The following is a 17,942-nucleotide window of genomic DNA, read 5'->3' as shown; positions in this document are numbered from 1 at the left end:
TGGTGGGAGAAAGGTATTAAATTTTTTTCCAAAAGTTTTTTCAATCATCCTAGTGACTAACAGTATGCTTATAAATACCTTATGCGTTTAGTTTTAACCAGGGAATACCTAGGCATTTCTCTAAATTTCCACCTTTAAGAGTACCTAATGTCACTTCTGCCAACAATCTTGACATAACAGTAGTCCTTACATTTGGAGGTGATTCAATATCCCTACCTTGGCCCAGCTGCATCTTTAAAAGCTCCAGTCATAAGCAAGACCAAGGCCCTGAGAGCAGAGAGCATCACCAGTAAGAACTTTGGACTAAAATGGACAAGAGCCCTCTGTCTGATCAAGCACACTACCAAGGCACTCTCTGAAAAGAAGAAGGAAGAAGAAAGAAGAAGGAAGAAAGAAGAAGAACCAAAGAATAGAAAATTATCCTTATGGATATTTCTAGGTTAAAAACATAGGAGGAGATCTCAACCTATTGAGTAAGATGATCCAATATATAATCAGTCTATTGAATTTCAATGGCATTTTATAAACTTAAAATTTAGAAAGAAGGGAACAGCAAAGAGCTACTATCTCAGTCTTACATCCTACTAGCAAATAAACCAGGAGTCTTGGGCTCAACTGCCTACAAAAACATATGAATAGAATAAATGAGCAAAGGGGATTAAGTGAACTGGGCTTTAGAGTCTGAAAAGCAATGGGGAGCATTGGAGACTTGGCAAACTGGAATTCATGTACCTGAAACACTTGCTCCTTCTAGTGGAAACACTACACAGCTGCAGCAGTTTGTGCCACTCAAAATTCAAGCCCAGAATTGCCAGATCCTCCCATTTCTCTAAAGAATCCAAAATTATAAATTCTTACATGAATTTCTTGTTTCTTAGAGTTTGGCAATTAATTAAATTTCTTTTCAAAACATATAGGCCACATGTATGTATGAGCCAGTCTGGCCCACAGAACACTACTGTGGAATCTCAGATTACACATGCAACCCTTAAGGCACCCAATTTTCACAAGTACTCTACGCTGCTCCCATGCCCTATGTGCTTCCTTCCTATCTGCTGCCCCTTTCCTCAATATGCCAAATTAGTGCAAGCTTCACAGAACCTAGGGGGTGTGTGGAGTGTGAATAAAGGATGCTATCTAGCTTCACTCACCCAATTCAAGGATCAGATGAACTCTGATCTTAATACAAGGAACTGTCATTTTGGAAATAAAAATTAATTATTATGGACAGTTATGTTAGGTCAGACCACTGAGCCAAATTAAATCATTTTTTTTAAATTATAAAAGTAAAGAATAAGTCTTACATCTCTGAAAAGTCCTCTTTTTTCTTTTAAGAACCCTTAGATGTCTTGTTTCATATATCAAAAATGGTTAACTGCTCTCAGTGTCACAGCTTTGGCATTAGCTAGCATTATTTCATGCTAGAGGTCAAAGAATAGACCTCAAAAGAAATTCATTAACAAAACTGAAAATCATTTTCATTGAAAATGCTGTAGGATTTTTAGCTTCTACACAAAATTGATTACCTACTTTAAAATATGTTTACCTAATGGTATCCTATTCCAATTAATGTAAGTCAAAATGTTTAAGGAATGAGTTAACCCTCCTGAGATTCAACCTACACATCTAGTTTGTAGATACACAGTTTCTAGATATCTTTTTCCACAGGGTCTAACAGGACTTTAATATTAAATAATCTTTGTTAATCATATAAACAAATTATAGCCTATCATAATCTAGAAGACTTTCTTCTTTTACTACATAAGGGTATGGTTTTTAATGCAGGGTGTCTCAAACATTCACTTAAGAAGGACTGAATCAGCCCTGCTAGTGGGGCCCAATGGTTGAGCGTTGACTTATGAACCAGGAGGTCATGGTATATTTCTGCTCAGGGCATATGCCCGGGTTGAAGCTTGATTCCCCCACCCCAATGTGGGGTGTGCAGAAGGCAGCCAATCAATAAGGCCCAATGGTTGAGCGTTGACTTATGAACCAGGTCATGGTATATTCCTGCTCAGGGCATATGCCCGGGTTGAGGCTTGATTCCCCCACCCCAATGTGGGGTGTGCAGAAGGCAGCCAATCAATAATTCTCTCATCATTGATGTTTCTACTATATTTCTCTTAGTCTCCCACTCTGAAATCAATAATGTACCTCTGAAAACAGACTCACCCTTATGTACATGATTTATAATTGTTGTTTTTGTTTCTCATTATCAGGAAACCTACAAAATATTACAATTTAAAGTACTGTGCTATAAGAACAGGTAAATTATTCACATATTGTTAATACTTTATTTTTCTAGGATACTATGGCAACATCCATACTTTCCAAGAAGGAAGTAACACGAAAAGAAGGAGAAAGGGGAAAAAAGAAAATGGGAAGATTGCTAACCCCACAATACTCAAATGCAAGAGTATTCTAATTCTTAAAAATTTACATAATAGAGGATGATACCCACACAATGGTCTGGTTATTAAAGCAAACCTTTCAACAAGAAAATAGTAGTGTTTTTGAACAATCATAACAGCAAGAGGAAAATCTGGTTTCCTAGAAAAAGAAAGTTTCAGAAAGACCCACAGCAAATGTTGATTTTTTTTTTCCTTTTCACCGTGCTTTCTTTTATTTTTTTAATACATTTTTATTGATTTCAGAGAAGAAGGTAGAGGGAGAAAGAAATAAGAGACATCAATGATGAGAAAGAATCACTGATTGGCTGCCTTCTGCACGCCCCCTACTAAGGATCAAGCCTGCAACCCTGGCCTGTGCCCTTAACCAGAATTAAACTGGCCGATGATCTATCCACTGAGCCAAACCGGCTAGGGCTCACCATGTTTTCTTGACAGTGTAAATTCTGAAGAACAAATCTACGTGAGGAATAGCAACAAGTTTTACAAATGATCAAGTTACTATATTTTATATGTCACAAATAACAAATAGCTCTATAAAAATCTGTTCCTTCCATAAAAATTAGATTTGTAAATGAAAATACACCTTTCAAACCTATTTATGACATCACAACCAGAGTAGCAGATTTATTTACATTCTTCTCAACTAACTCATACCTTTTTGTACAAAAATGACATACAATGTATGATTCTTTCTTAAGAAATAATTAGTAGTCCTTGCTTTGAGATTCATAATAGAGCTTAACCATTTTCATTTCCCCCTTTAAGGGCAGGACACCAACTAGGCACGTACCTTTTAGTTTTTATTTCAAAAACACCATGGAAGTCTGGCTAATGGGGTCTCATGATAATGAAAATGAAATGATTCAATATTCAATGCAGATAAATGCTCATTATATTCCAACTTACCTAAAACACTGACAAAGGCATCAAAAAGATGAAATGTAAGCAGAGGCTCTTTCAAGTGACCATAGTAGTCTGCTATGGTCTTAAAGACATCTTTCTCAAATCCTAAGTACATAGGCTGCTCCAAATCTGAACAATTTTGCCCTATTGAAAAAAGAGAATGAGATAGAAAGAGAAACATTAACAGGGCACCCACTAAGTACTAACCTCTGTACATATGTGTATTCTGTACAGATATTCAAGATCAGATAAGTTTTCATAGGGAAAACTTACATCAAATAAACTGATATTATACATTTTGCTTACACAAATATGACAGAAAAGTTTTCATGGGGAAAACTGACATTAAATAAATGACATTATACATTTTGCTTACACAGATACGATTTATGTCTACATGGAAATCTATTATAACACAATGAGAAAAATCACTGGCTTACTTCCATTTTAAAAGAAACCCACTCTTTCTTTTATGTCCTTCTGAAAGGCATTTTTATTAAATGAAGACAACAATAATATTCTTTGAAATATTCAATATTTTCCTAGTCTTGACAGTTAACCATAACGATTAGCTCATGATAACAATTAGCTCACACGTGTAATAGATAAATTACAAAACAATCTTAAAGCTTTTCATTATTTTATCATTGCTATATTATAATATTCTAGAGTCAGAGTTGTGTGAAATTATCAAGTTCTGTCTCTATTTCAGACTGATTAAGAATTTATGTATTCTTTCTTATAGACATTTTGAAAAGGGGATTTTACATTATGTCTTTCATTCTGATTATAAAACTCTCTACTCAATCCCCAACCAACCATCAAAAGACAGTTTATCAAGAAGATATTGCAAAGTTGGAGTAACTACAAGAAGTTTGGAACAACCTCGTTCTAGCCCTAGCCTATGCCACCAGCAAGGCAAAGATTCACTTGTATTTGGGACCAAAGAGGAACAAAAAATGCTTAGCTCTCTTCAGAGTTGGCAGCAAATGCCCCAAACAATACCTTCAGAGACCACAGATTTACACTGTTAAGTGGAAAGATAAACTAGAGCTGCCCATGTCTTCAGGGAAATGGCAAGCAATCCCATGAGGAACAGTTTGGCCAGCCTTCTCTATTTCCATCACCACATGGAAGAAAGAAGTTTAATTGCACTGGCCAGTTCCGGGCTAGCAGAACACAAGACTCAACAACTGTACCCAAAGAGATCTCTTCCCTCAGGAGAATGAAAGATGAAGCCAATAAAAACTGAAAGGAAATTCTACCTACAGAACTGCTATGACTAGAAAGGACCACACTGAAAAAGACAAGCATTCTGGGCCTTCACATTTCAAGGAAATTGAACATAGTGAATATGGCTTTTTGTTGGTCTCTCTAAAAAATGCTTCTTACCTCTTAATATTCTGTACTCTTCTAAAATAATTTGGCTAAAATAATAAAAATTTTGGAAGATTTTTATGTGTGGTACCACATTAACCTAGCAGCAAACAACCACCATTTTTTGCTTGTTTCCTCCTCTAAAATATTACAGTCTAAGTCAAGTGAAATGCTATCATTAGTTTGATATGTCTCAGCAAGCAAACACATTGCCTTGACTTACTCCCTCCCAGGATAAATATGCAGTTCATTCTAAACAATCGTACCCTTTTGTGAACATTCCATCATTCTTGTTAAAAATATGCCCCAAAAAAAGGGTGGGGGGGAGTTTCCTAAAAATACTACTGCATAGTGAGCTCTATGAGAAGAGGCCACATTTCTAAGATCTTTCATTTCTTAATTATCTTGAGCTTCAGAATATTTTTTAAAACTAGTTTTTTATAAATGTTATTCCTGACAGATTTTGGAAGAGTTGTTTGTATCCATTTCTGATTGAATGCTTGCAATCTACACACACAAAGAAGAAAAAATCACAATTAACCTGATTTTGTATTTATCTGGCATTAGTTCTTCATTTTGCGGTCAACCACAAGGCTAATGAACAATGAAAGTACCCAGGCCTATGTGTGCATGGTCTACACTAAATGCAAACAGGCTTGAAGAAGGGAGCAGCAGATTTATAGCAAAGAAGGCCCTAGGCCTTCAAAATATTATATAATAAGTCTATCCTTTTTGCTCCCTATTAGAAGACTACAACGGGAATCTGGACTCATTAAAAATAAAAAGTGTAAGAAATAGTTCATAACTTTGACAGATTCAAAATAAACTTTGGAGACAAATGAGAATTTGGAAAAATTAATCCTATATAATAAAAGGGTAATATGCAAATTGACCGTAACCGCAGAACAACTGGGAATAACTGGGTCACTATGACACATACTGACCACCAGGGGGCGGACAACAATGCAGGAGCTGCCCCCTGGTGGTCAGTGCCCTCCCACAGGGGGAGCTCTGCTCAGCCACAAGCCAGGCTGCTAGCACAGGTGGTGGCGGGAGCCTCTCCCACCTCCTCAGCAGTGCTAAGGAAGTCTGACTGCAGCTTAGGCCTGCTCCCCACTGGCAAGTGGACATCCCTGAGGCTCCTGGGCTGCCAGAGGGATGTCTGAATGTCCGGGGGATTGGGCCTAAGCCAGCAGGTGGACATCCCGCAAGGGGTCTCAGACTGCGAGAGGGCACAGGTCGGGCTAAGGGGGCGCCCCCAAGTGCACAAACTTTTGTGCACCGGGCCTGTAGTCTATACTAATAAAAGAGAAACATGCAAATTGGTGTCATTCCACTACGCCCACCAGCCAATCAGAGCAACTATGCAAATTAACCCAACAAAGATGGCGGTTAATTTGCACATGCAGGCGCAGAGCCAAGACTGAAGGGTCCGCTGGAGTGAAGACTGAAGATTCAAGAGGCTTGGCTTCTCCGCTGTGGCTGGACCAAAGGCCTGGGTCCCAGGTGCCGGAGGAAAACCAGTGCCGGCAGTCAGGGGAAGGAAGGCGTGTTGCGCGAATCTTTGTGCAATGGGCTTTTAATTTATAAAACTAATCAAAAGGCTGACTTTGCTCTTTGACCACCTTGTTTTCTTTGACACATAAACAAGCATCTTTATGAATATGCCAACCATCCACTGCACTTGCTACATATGAGACATGTTCCTGTCCCAAGAATTTCCACCTAATATTAAACCACCTGACACACATGGAGAACATTACTGAGTTGCTCCTCACATCTTTCCTCTCCATTGATGAGCAATTCCAGTTATTCTAACCTTTTCTGCAGAAGTTTGGTGGCTTTATGTATACATCTTCCTTGAGGGAAAACTATACTCTTCATTAAGTTTTGATCATCACTGAAAATTCAACATTATAGCCACACCTTAATATACACTTTACAACATATTATAGTCTAGATTTGTTATTCTGGCTTCCTCAACCTCCAAGTCCTAAGTTTGCCAGGAATTCAGAAATGGGCCATTTAACCTCCCATTTACACCTTCCATCTTGTCACTGCCAACTCTGGCCAAATATATAATTTAAACTTAAGTGATTCAAATGATTGAGCAAGAATAAAAATCACTCTCCCAAGGTAAAACCACAGAACTCTACATCTCAGAGGTCCAAAATATTAACCAAAACTGGCCAATATTTTTAATAGTTAATTATACATGGAGATCTTTGGGCTTTACATAAACTAATGTTGCTATTCACACTCAGAATGATAATATATAATCATTTTTTATATATCAACACTGAGATCACCCACTATCATCTGAATAGTTATTTTAATTTCATTCTATAATCAAACAAAACAAACTTCAGTTAAGTAAGACTCTGTAGAGTCTACTAATTCAAGAATTTATACACCTATCTCTGCTCATATTAGTCTCACCCAAAAGGGAAGAAAGAAACTACCTCTCTGCAGTGATCTGTGATGCTTCAAAAGACCCAGAGAATATCACCACTATCCGTCAGCCAAATAACTAGAATTCTTCTTGTTAAAACCATTGGTTTAAGTTAAGCCATTGACCATTAAAATCCCTTCTTTGGGTCAAGCCTTCTGAAAATCCCCCCAAAATAGTAATGTTAAATGAGATACTACAATTAATTGTTGTTTCACAGTGCCTACGATATCCAATCAAGTGATGTAATCTGATAAAGTGATATAATTCTTAGGATAATTGAATAAAGTAGGTATCAACTGCCTATGAAATAGATTTTGTATGCCTATGAAAAACTTCAAAAAGACCACCCTGATACAGGTGTCTTCATCGTACATCCAAATTACTGAAAGTCTTTCTTGCTTCTCTGCATTCTTCTCCTTCCAAACCATCTTGCATACCAATCAGATTAGCCTTCTAAAACATTTCCCTCCCACTTAAACTATTGCCCTGTAAAAGCCAATAGCAGACAGGATCTGCTAAGCAAACTGATAATGTAAATATAGGACATAATTAGGAACACATGTTTTAAGAATAAAAATCAGACAACAGAAAATGAAAACACAAATTCCTTTAAACTCATTCTATAATCAGCCCTTTCACCAAGTCACACATTTAACAGTAAAAGTATAGTAATCTCAAAATGATTAACTGCCAGTCACACAGGTAGGCCATTGAGCAAAAATATATTCTAATTCAGTGCGCTAATTTCTGTTAATTTCATAAAATTGGCAGACAATAAGTACTTACAATTTGCCAAACACTTCATTGCTGACAGTACCCAATGAGGAAGTTCTTCTGCAGAAAAATAAAAAGATATTCTATTTGATGGCGTATAACTCTAGAAATTACATACATAATTGGTATCATATTAGTGTAGTACTTGCCTAAGTAGTATAAAACATATCTGCTAATCAAAATCACCTATTTATGATGTAGAACTTTAAAAGATGAAACTTTTTCCTTAGCAGCAGTGGTACACTTGCTTGTATAAATCATGCCTGCAAAATTCTCTAAGGACAAGATGAACTTTTTAAAGCTTCAGTGACAAGAAGAAAATTTGATCCTTTGTTCCAGGGAAACAAACTAACACACAAATCAATTATCCTAAGAATTATATCCAGCAATGAAAAAAAGATAGGTATCACTTTACATGTTTCAATTTTCAAAATGTTTTAAGCAAACCAAGTTCTACTGACATACTAGTGTAGGCTATTCATATTAGAAAATAATAATGGTTAACACTGCTACAAAAAATCCTAGGTGAGCCATTTGATAGAGTGTTTTCCTCCTTCCTGGCCCTGTCACAGGCATCTGATGAGATCGGCTGGCACTCACGCTTCCACTTCTCCATCTTCTCTATTTTCGGTAAAATTGAAAAGACACTGGTTGAATTGTTAGACCTAATGAACCTGAGACTTGTGATTGTCCTCCTTGCTGAAGAACTTATTTAATAAGACAAAAAAAAATGACTAGTCATCCAACTGGTAGCTAAAAGTATTAATGTTTGCTATACTCAGGAACGTGAAAGTATTTTAGATCTACTTCAAAGGCAACACCCCCCTCATTCTATGTAACTTAATTTTACATGTTGGTATTAACCAGACAACTCATGAATTCACAAATGAATTTCTGTTTCCTGATGTCCTTCATTCCTGATACAGGAGCTAAAAAGGGGAAGTATTTCAAGTTTCAAAGACACATTCTGTTCCTGTCAGGAAACTTGGCCTTGAGCAACCTCTTCCCTCTCACCACTGCTCGGTCTCCCTCTGGTACAGCTCTGTCTGCTGCCAGGAGCCTCCAGCCTAAACTCTAATAAAACCCAAAAGTGCCAAAACCGGTTTGGCTCAGTGGATAGAGTGTCAGCCTGCGGACTGAAAAGTCCTGGGTTCGATTCTGGTCAAGGGCATGTACCTAGGTTGCGGGCACATCCCCAGTAGGAAATGTGCAGGAGGCAGCTGATCGATGTTTCTCTCTCATCGATGTTTCTAACTCTCTATCTCTCTCCCTTCCTCTCTGTAAAAAATCAATAAAATATATTTCTTTAAAAAAAAGTACTGTACCACCTCCCCACATCCAAAGGTCATTCTAGTTCCAGTTAAATCCCAGGTTAAGTGTTTGAAGTAAAGGAAGACCCAATCAAAGAGACTGTTCAATTCTAGCCCATCCCTTATTCAGGGGAAGGAAGTTGTGAAATCAGTTTGGAGATTCTGGTCCACTACATGTACTGTGAGAGTATTTTTCAAAAATCAGGGCCCTACCCAGTTTGCCTCAGTGAATAGATCATCAGCCTGAGGACTGAAGGGCCCCAGGTTCAATTCTGGTCAAGGGCACATGCAGCTTCATCCCCAGTAGGGGTCATCCAGGAGGTAGCCGATCAATGATTCTCTCTCATCATTGATGTTTCTATCTCTCTATCCCTCTCCATTCCTCTCTGAAATCAATAGGGATTTTCTGAGGATAATACAGAACCCCTCTCTGAAATCAATAACAATATATTTAAAACAAAACAGGATAGATAGCTGCTAAATGTTTGTTTTTTTCCTGATTTGTAAACTGGCTTGAAAAAAAAAGGGTATAAAAAATAGAAACACCTTCAACATCTAAAAAGCTACATTTATAAAAAGGACATAAACCAAAAGTATCCCAGAAACACTGACACGGAAATATCATAACAAAAAGGTCAATGAGAACCCTAAAATCAATCAGACCCCAGGATCCACCGAAAACTGACTCAAGCTCTAAGGTAGGTCTTAAACCTACTCACTTTTTAGGGATTTTCTGAGGATAATACAGAACTTTTTAATGCTCATTGTGGCTAATTGAACTGGCTTCTAGATGGATTTTGCTGACATTTTCACCCCTGAGTATTCATCATTCTATGAAATTTCTTTAATCCAAACAATTAGTTAAAAGGTATCAGGATGCAAGATGAGGGAGTATAAATTTATTTAGGATTTAGAGAAGAGTCAAATACAAAGCGATAGATCAAGCAGCCAACATATGGATCAACCAGAAACAAAATGGTTTCTATGCACTTACTTGATTTGTCATCAAGGATAACAACTCCCTGCTTGCTCACACTATATACATTATGCATGATGAACTTGGACTTGACAAGTTTAATGTCTAAAACTTCTTCTAAGGAATCTAGGCCAAGTATTTTCTGTAAACTAAAAAGAAAGATGATAATTACATTATTTAGTTTAATTTTTTTAAAGTCATTATTTACCCCAAATCCTAGCACTGTAAAATATCAATCTTTAAACTGTACTGTGTTGTTTTCTTGCATTTCACCCAATCCTTGTGGGACAAAGGCTAGAAAATGATTATGATAGAACACACTGAAAAATATCCTTTTGCCATTAACATATTGCTTTAGTAATTTAATGACATAACACCTTAAATGCCAAGAAAATTCCATAAGATATTATAAAAACAAGAATTAGCTTATCCAATGATGAGAAACAGCTACTAGTACATCTTTGTGAGAAAAAAACCTGCTATTCACTTTAATTACATAGTACATAAAATATTTAAAAGACCATATTTCTCATTGTATTTCATTAAGAATTCAGTATTACTAGAAAGTTAAAAAACTTTCAAATGTCTACTCTTAACTATTATATAAATTACATAGAAAATAAACCAGAATCCAGTTAAATTATGTTCGATAAGCAGCACAGCTGCAAATAATGCAAAGTTGAGATTTTTATACGTAATTTCAGAAAATTAAATATGCAAAGAATAATGAAGAAATTAGAAAAAAACACTAAAAAGTCTCATTAATATCAAATGCACATACTGTGATAATGTCATAGACTTCCATATCTCTTCTACATTGGCCTCTGTCAGCTGTCTGCGGTAGACAAGGCGGCAAGCCGGCACCTCTCCAATAGCAATACTGTGACGCTTGTACCACATCTCAGAATTCTGATAGCAGGGAGGGGAATAGAAAGAAAGAGAATATTTCAATTGACAGTGGTATTGTTTTATAAGAAATTCTTTAATTTTGTTATTTGTAATTTGATTTAAAATAAAAAGAAAGTAACTTTCTTTGCATGCAGTGCAGAGAAATAAAGTTTGGCTACTATAGATCAGGTCATATTATAAATTAATATTCAGGAATTACAAAAGAGCTATGATGATAAGCATGACATTTCCTGTGGGAGTTCCAAATAATCACGAGAAGCAGCAATGAAATAAAATTTTATTATTTCAAAATTAAGTAGAATGCCTATCCAAGTTCATACACTGTCCAAGTTGAATGATTATTTAAAATAAAAATTATGTTATAGTCAAGAGTTCTCTCATTTTTGTAAGCAAAGATCAAATAAGTACAATGTTGAATAGCAGCCCCCAGACCATAGGCATGTGCAAAAGGCAGGTAAAATAAACCTCCACAGAGAACAGCTAGAGATGGCAAGGAGGAAAACTAATACACAACAAAAATGATTAAGTAATATCTGGATGATATTATGGCAGTGGTCGGCAAACTCATTAGTCAACAGAGCCAAATATCAACAGTACTTCTTCAAAATAGACTCGCCCAGGCCAAAAACCGACTTCTGCGCATGGGCCACGAAGTTTCAATCGCATTGTACGCGCGCCCGCACGTGGTATATTGTGGAAGAGCCACACTCAAGGGACCAAAGAGCCACATGTGGCTCGCGAGCTGCAGTTTGCCGGCATTATGGGTATTTTTTTTTTGTCACTGCCTGTAAACAATTCTTTTAAATACATTACTGAGTACCTGTGTGAACTCACTTGATTCTCGAAACAATCCTACCCCAGAGGGGTATTATCATCCCAGTTCCACCCAAAAGAACACTGAGACAAAAACACAATGAATAAAATAGACACAAGCTCAAATAGGTAGAAAATGGAGGACCCAAGATTCGAGCCCACACTCTTACTTTCCACATTATACTGCCACCCTCAGCAAATACAAAAAATAAATTTATGTATTTCGTTTTATTTGATACTAGCGGCCCAGTGCACAAAATTCGTGCACAGGAGAAGGAGGGTCCCCTCAGCCCAGCCTGCACCCTCTCCAATCTGGGACCTCTCGGGGGATGTCCCTCTCACAATCCTGGACCGCTGGCTCCTAATCACTCACCTGCCTGCTGGCCTGATTGCCCCTCATTGCTGCTGCGTGCCAGCCTGATCGGCCCTAACTGCTCCCCCGCCCATTGCTGGCCTGGTACCCCTAACTGTCTCTGCGTGCTGGCCTGATTGGCCCTAATTGCCCCTAGCTGCCAGCCAGGTCACCCCCAACTGCCCCCCTTTGCCAACCTGGTCGCCCCTAACTTCTCCTGCACCGCCAGTTTGGTCGCCCCCAACTGCCCCTCCTACTGGCCTGGTCGCCCCCAACTACACCCACTACCGATCTGGTCGCCCGTCATGGCCCTCCCTTGCCAGCCTGGTAGCCCCACACAGCCTGCTTTTCAATCATTTGGTTGCCCCTCACAGACCCCCTTGCCAGCCTGGTCACCCCACGTAGCCCGCTGTTCAGTCTTTTGGTGATCCCTCATTAACCCCCCTGTCGGCCTGGTCGCCCCATGCAGCCTGCTTGTTCAGTCATTTGGTTGTCCCTCACTAACCCTTCTACTGGCCTGGTTGTAGGCAGCTATCTTGTGAGGGCGTGGGGGTTAATTTGCATATTACTGCTTTATTATATAGGATAATTGCTAGGCAAGAGAGAAGATAGGACAAAACAAAAACCAAGAAGCAAAGTGGAGAAAGTAAGAAATAAAAAATGAATAATAAGCTCAAGTTCTTCAAGCTCTATTATTAACGCCATCATTCTAACACCTACATCAAGGGAAACAGATCCTGCTCTGCCATTCCTTCTTTGGACAATTCTCAAGAAGTAGCAGTCTAGGCGTTAGTGGAATTTTAATAAGCAGGGAGCTTTCAAACTTCTACCATTCCATTTAAGGGGGAAGTATGAGAAAAGGCAAGGCAACAGTTATCAAAACAAATGTAGATTCAGATGACCAGGAAAATGATACACTGGGGGCAGGGAGGTGGATGAATCGAGACACTGGTATACCACTTCAGGGATCCTGAAAGATTTGAAACTGAATAGAAGATAGAAGTCACTGTCATTGGTGCATTAAAGTATGCTAATGAGCAGTTGGTTTTCCTAGAGGTAATACCAGAAATATTACGACTTTGAAGAACCAAATAGAACAGAAAAGGGAAGTTATTATTGATGACATAAACACACATTAATTTAATATGGGATTCTATCTCTTTTGTTGAATAACAATTCTACAGATGGGGTCATAATAGATGTTTAAATGTGAATGTGCAAAAAAAACAATATACCTTCTCTCATAGAACTTGTATTTTAATTTTCTCTAGATTAGGGACTAGCAAGCCGACCTTAATTAAGTGTTCCTTATTAGGAATTAAATAGTCCTCAAATACCCTTTGTGTTCACTCTTTCAGAATAGTTCCACTATGTTTTCTATTAATCTATGTTTGTATTATTATGCTTCACTAGACTTTGAATCCTTTTAGAACCAAACTGTACCACATATTACTCTATCTGTAGAGTCTAGCACAATGCAAGGCACACAGTAGACACTCAATAAATCTTTGTTGAGTGAGTAAGTTAATGACTTCCAAATATGACAGCCCCCCTAAGTTCCAGCACCATTATCTCCATCTGCCTATTAGACACTTCATTTAATACAACCTAACTGCCTATTAGACACTTCATTTAATACAACCCAACTTTATCATCAAACATATTTAAAACCAAATTCATCACTGTCCCTGACATATCTGTAAGCCCTATAGAGTCCCCATTTCTGTCACCAGTGTCACTTTTTCTTGAATTATCTTTGATACAGCCTAAGCTGCTTAACTATATTCTCCAAACTGAGATAATACAACTTCTTCAGGTATTTTTTTCTTTTCATTACATTGCCAAAAAATGTTTACATCAAATCTTTGCAAACAAAAGCATGAATTGGTCAAGTCATATCAGACTAAATTAATTTAACACATTGGTGTTTTATAATTTTTAAAAACTTCCATACAAAATTTGTCTCTATGTTTTATTTTTTAAGCATTATTTCAATCTTGGTAGTCTTTAATGGGGATATTTTAAAGAAAAAATAGGTCCCCCAAAAAGTTCATTGCATAATCAGCATAGCAAATTCTACCTTTGTTCACATTTTGTGTAGGGCTCATTCCACAATACTCCATGCCCCAACCTTCTCACTCTCAACTGGTGATAAAGTTCAGGAGGAGACAAAGAGGGAAAAGAACAAATTATAGAATTGAAAGGAAAAGAATAAAGGAGTTTTAACAGAAAACTTTTTAGTCTGAACATATGTAAACAACTACCATATATTCAGTCAAAATCTCAATGGGCAAGAGTGATAAAATGCAAAACTTAGTCTTTCTTTATTATTGACTTCTCAGCTATTGACATTTAAGGTATTATTTTAAAGTACTTTCAGACCATAGTTCATAAGGAACTGACAGAGAGAACTGGACTAAGCCTGGGGGTTCAGAGACTACTACTTATTCTCCCTGCTGCTAGCCATCAGTCTTTTAGTAATGGCACTTACCATCACAAGTGGCCTTACTGGGATGTTCTCTTGTGACATGCCTGGTGGGGGGTCATTCCATTCTGGAAATTTAATAGCATCCTTTTGGTATGGGGGCCTCTTTGGATATGGTTTCAAGGGTGAGGAAGGAGGAAATCTAAAAACCAAAAAGGAAACTATTATTATAGTCAGTGGAAGACAACACAGATATTTTAACAATAATCATTTCTTGTATCCTTGAGAATTTATATAACAGCAAAGGTCATATACTAAATGAGTTCATACTTAATCAAATCATTATACATAGCTAACTATACCCAACAATATGATTTTTTTTTAATATTCATTCAGGCCAGCCGGTGTGGCTCAGTGGTTGAGCTTTGACCTATGACCCAGGAGGTCAAAATTTGATGCCTGGTCAGGGCATATGCCCAGGTTGCAGGGCTAGGTCCCTAGTGAGGGGTGTGCAGGAGGCAGCCAATCAATGATTCTCTCTCATCATTGATGTTTCTATCTCTATCTTCCTCTCTGAAATCAATAAAAATATATTTTAAAAAATACATTCATTCAGCCCTGGCCAGTGTGGCTCAGTTGGTTGAACATTATCCCACACACCAAAAGGTCACAGGATCGATTCCCAGTCAGGGCACATCCTCAAGTTGCACACTCAGTCCACAGTCAGGGTGTGTTGTGTGTAGGAGGCAGCCAATTGATGTTTCTCACATTGATGTTTCCTCTCTAAAATAATAAAAACTAATTTAAAAAAATTCATCATGCCCATCAAATAACATTTGTGAAGAAAAACAGGAATCAACCATATGACACAATTTTAAATAAATAGAATTTATTCTCTTACTATTTGACTTTCATGATTAAATATGTTCTTAATGGATGCCCTAGTAAGCCATTCCTTTCACCTAGCTCAAAATCCTTACTGCCTCATACTGTTCCTATCCCTCCTAGGTTTCAACAGCATTACTCCTGAACTAACACACAGAAGCCTAAATACAATCTAACTCTCTTTGAACTAGTCTAGACCATACCTGATAAGGAACAACAGAAATGTAATTAATACATAATTTACTTAAAGGCTCTTTTTCTGTTAGCTTGTTAGAAAACAACACACTGCATTGCATGGTATTGCATTGCATTGCATTGCATTGATGAACCAAAGCACGAACTCTAGTTCCTGATGTTGACATAGAAGTCCGTAGGTAATTAACTTTTTGTTTGTTTTAATCCTCACCCGAGGACATGCTTAGAGAGAGGAAAGGAGCGGGACCACACACATTGATATGAGTGAGAAATATTGATTGGCTGCCTTCTGTTCCAGGGAACAAACCCACAACCCTGATAAGTGCCCTAACCGGGAATCAAACCGGCAACCTTTTGGTATACAAGACAACATTCAATCAACTGAGCCACTCCAGTCAGGTGGAAATTAATTTTTTAGTTTGACTTTTTACTTATTTAAGCCAAAATAAAGGCTTAAAGTTTTGTCCATGATACCCATAGGAAAAATCATTCAAATAAATTATAAAGATCTTATTCCTAAGAAAAATGCAGAAATAAATAATTTTTAAATGTCTAAACAAGGAAACTTCTATCGAGATGAATCAGAAGAATCACAAATAAAGAGTGCTATGGAGAAACAATTCAAAAGCAGTCACAATGGACTTGGAAAAAGATGACTGACCGAGAGAAGCTGAGATTCATCTTCTCTGAAAAGAAGATCCAATAGCACTTTATTTGAAAGGTCAGTTTTGAGTAAGCAAGAAATAAATGAGGTCTGCAAATCATTAAATCAAGTTACAAATAAATAAATTGAAAGACAGCTTAAATTTTTGGTATTAAGTTACCAAGGCAGATATCTCCAAATGATTCCAAAATACAAATTAAATTGAACTCTAAAGCCAGTAAAAGTTACCCTAGCTCATAAGTAGAGCATGGTTAGCTTGTTAGAAAACAACACACTGCATTGCATTGTATTGCATTGCATTGCATTGATGAACCAAAGCAAGAACTCTAGTTCCTGATGTTGACATAGAAGTCCATAGGCTTTTTTTTTTAGATGCCTAACAATCACAACAAAAGTCCTATTTCCAGCCAAAGTATAACATGTATGCATACATACACGCTCACACTCGTACACTCTCACATTCACATACAATACTGCATATAATTCCAGCAACACTGGAAGGACAGCAACTACCCTAAGACCATCCTGCCACAAAAAGAAAAACCCATGTAGAGATGCCCTGAGGATGAAACCTCACATAGAAAGGAGAGGTTAAAAAGGCACCATGTTTGTAAGCAGAGAAAGAGGCCATTTTCGAAGTGAATTTTCTAGCACAACTGATGGCTTATGGGTAAAGGGCAAACTGCCAAATGAACCTATTCTAAATTTTTGACCAAAAAAAAAAAAGTGGGCAAAATAAAACACTTTAAGCCCTAACCGGTTTGGCTCAGTAGACAGAGCGTCGGCCTGCAGACTGAAGGGTCCCAGGTTTGATTCCGGTCAAGGGCATATATCTTGGTGGCGGGCACATCCCCGGTAGGCAGCTGATCGATGTTTCTCTCTGATCGATGTTTCTAACTCTCTATCTCTCTCCCTTCCTCTCTGTAAAAAATCAATAAAATATATTTAAAAAATAAAAAATAATAAAACACCTTAGCCATCTAAATAACATCACAAGGAGACAGCATTTCACTTACCAGACTGGCAAAAATTTAAGTCAGGCAATATCAAATATTTTCTACTGGGATAAAAATTAGCATACTCAGTATGAGAAAGTTTGGCATTACCTAGTAAAGTTGAACATGCATACTGGTATATCCTCTAATATAATTCCACTCCAAGGTAATTCTGGGTATCCTAAAGAAACTTCCAAATGTGCAAAAGGAAACAGGTTCATAAATGTTCGTGGGAGCATTGTTTATAAAGCAAAAAAACTGAAAGCAACCCAAATCACCACTAAGAGAAAAACAGATATATTGATATAACAAAATAGGATATAAATGAGAAAAATCTCAGGAACTATAATTAAATATATCAACATGGATGAATCTCAAAAATCATGAGAAATATAAGAAAAAATCTGAGAAGCACACACACTCTTTAATATCCTTTATATAAAGTTCAAAACAGAAAAATATTTCAGAAACAAATCAATATACTGTTTATGGATATGTGTT

The 17,942-nt window shown here is 37.3% G+C and overlaps 1 protein-coding gene across 1 annotated transcript in view; it reads right to left on the bottom strand.

The window, feature by feature from the left end:
* The window catches only part of LOC102758185 (DEP domain-containing protein 1B), a 34,561-nt gene extending 16,935 nt beyond the window's left edge, over nucleotides 1–17,626 (bottom strand). The window contains exons 1-6 of the mRNA XM_015563081.1: nucleotides 17,553–17,626; nucleotides 14,769–14,904; nucleotides 10,985–11,112; nucleotides 10,222–10,352; nucleotides 7,930–7,977; nucleotides 3,318–3,458 (exon numbers count right to left, since the gene is read on the bottom strand). Of these exons, the coding sequence (XP_015418567.1) occupies nucleotides 3,318–3,458; nucleotides 7,930–7,977; nucleotides 10,222–10,352; nucleotides 10,985–11,112; nucleotides 14,769–14,904; nucleotides 17,553–17,569 (601 nt within the window). The 5' untranslated portion in view covers nucleotides 17,570–17,626. The remainder of the gene's footprint in view (nucleotides 1–3,317; nucleotides 3,459–7,929; nucleotides 7,978–10,221; nucleotides 10,353–10,984; nucleotides 11,113–14,768; nucleotides 14,905–17,552) is intronic.
* Between the last annotated feature and the right edge of the window lie 316 nt (nucleotides 17,627–17,942).

The sequence above is a fragment of the Myotis davidii genome, unplaced genomic scaffold, assembly GCF_000327345.1.
Source record: "Myotis davidii unplaced genomic scaffold, ASM32734v1 scaffold135, whole genome shotgun sequence".
Lineage (NCBI taxonomy): Eukaryota > Metazoa > Chordata > Mammalia > Chiroptera > Vespertilionidae > Myotis > Myotis davidii.
This window is presented reverse-complemented; position numbering and strand designations above follow the sequence as displayed.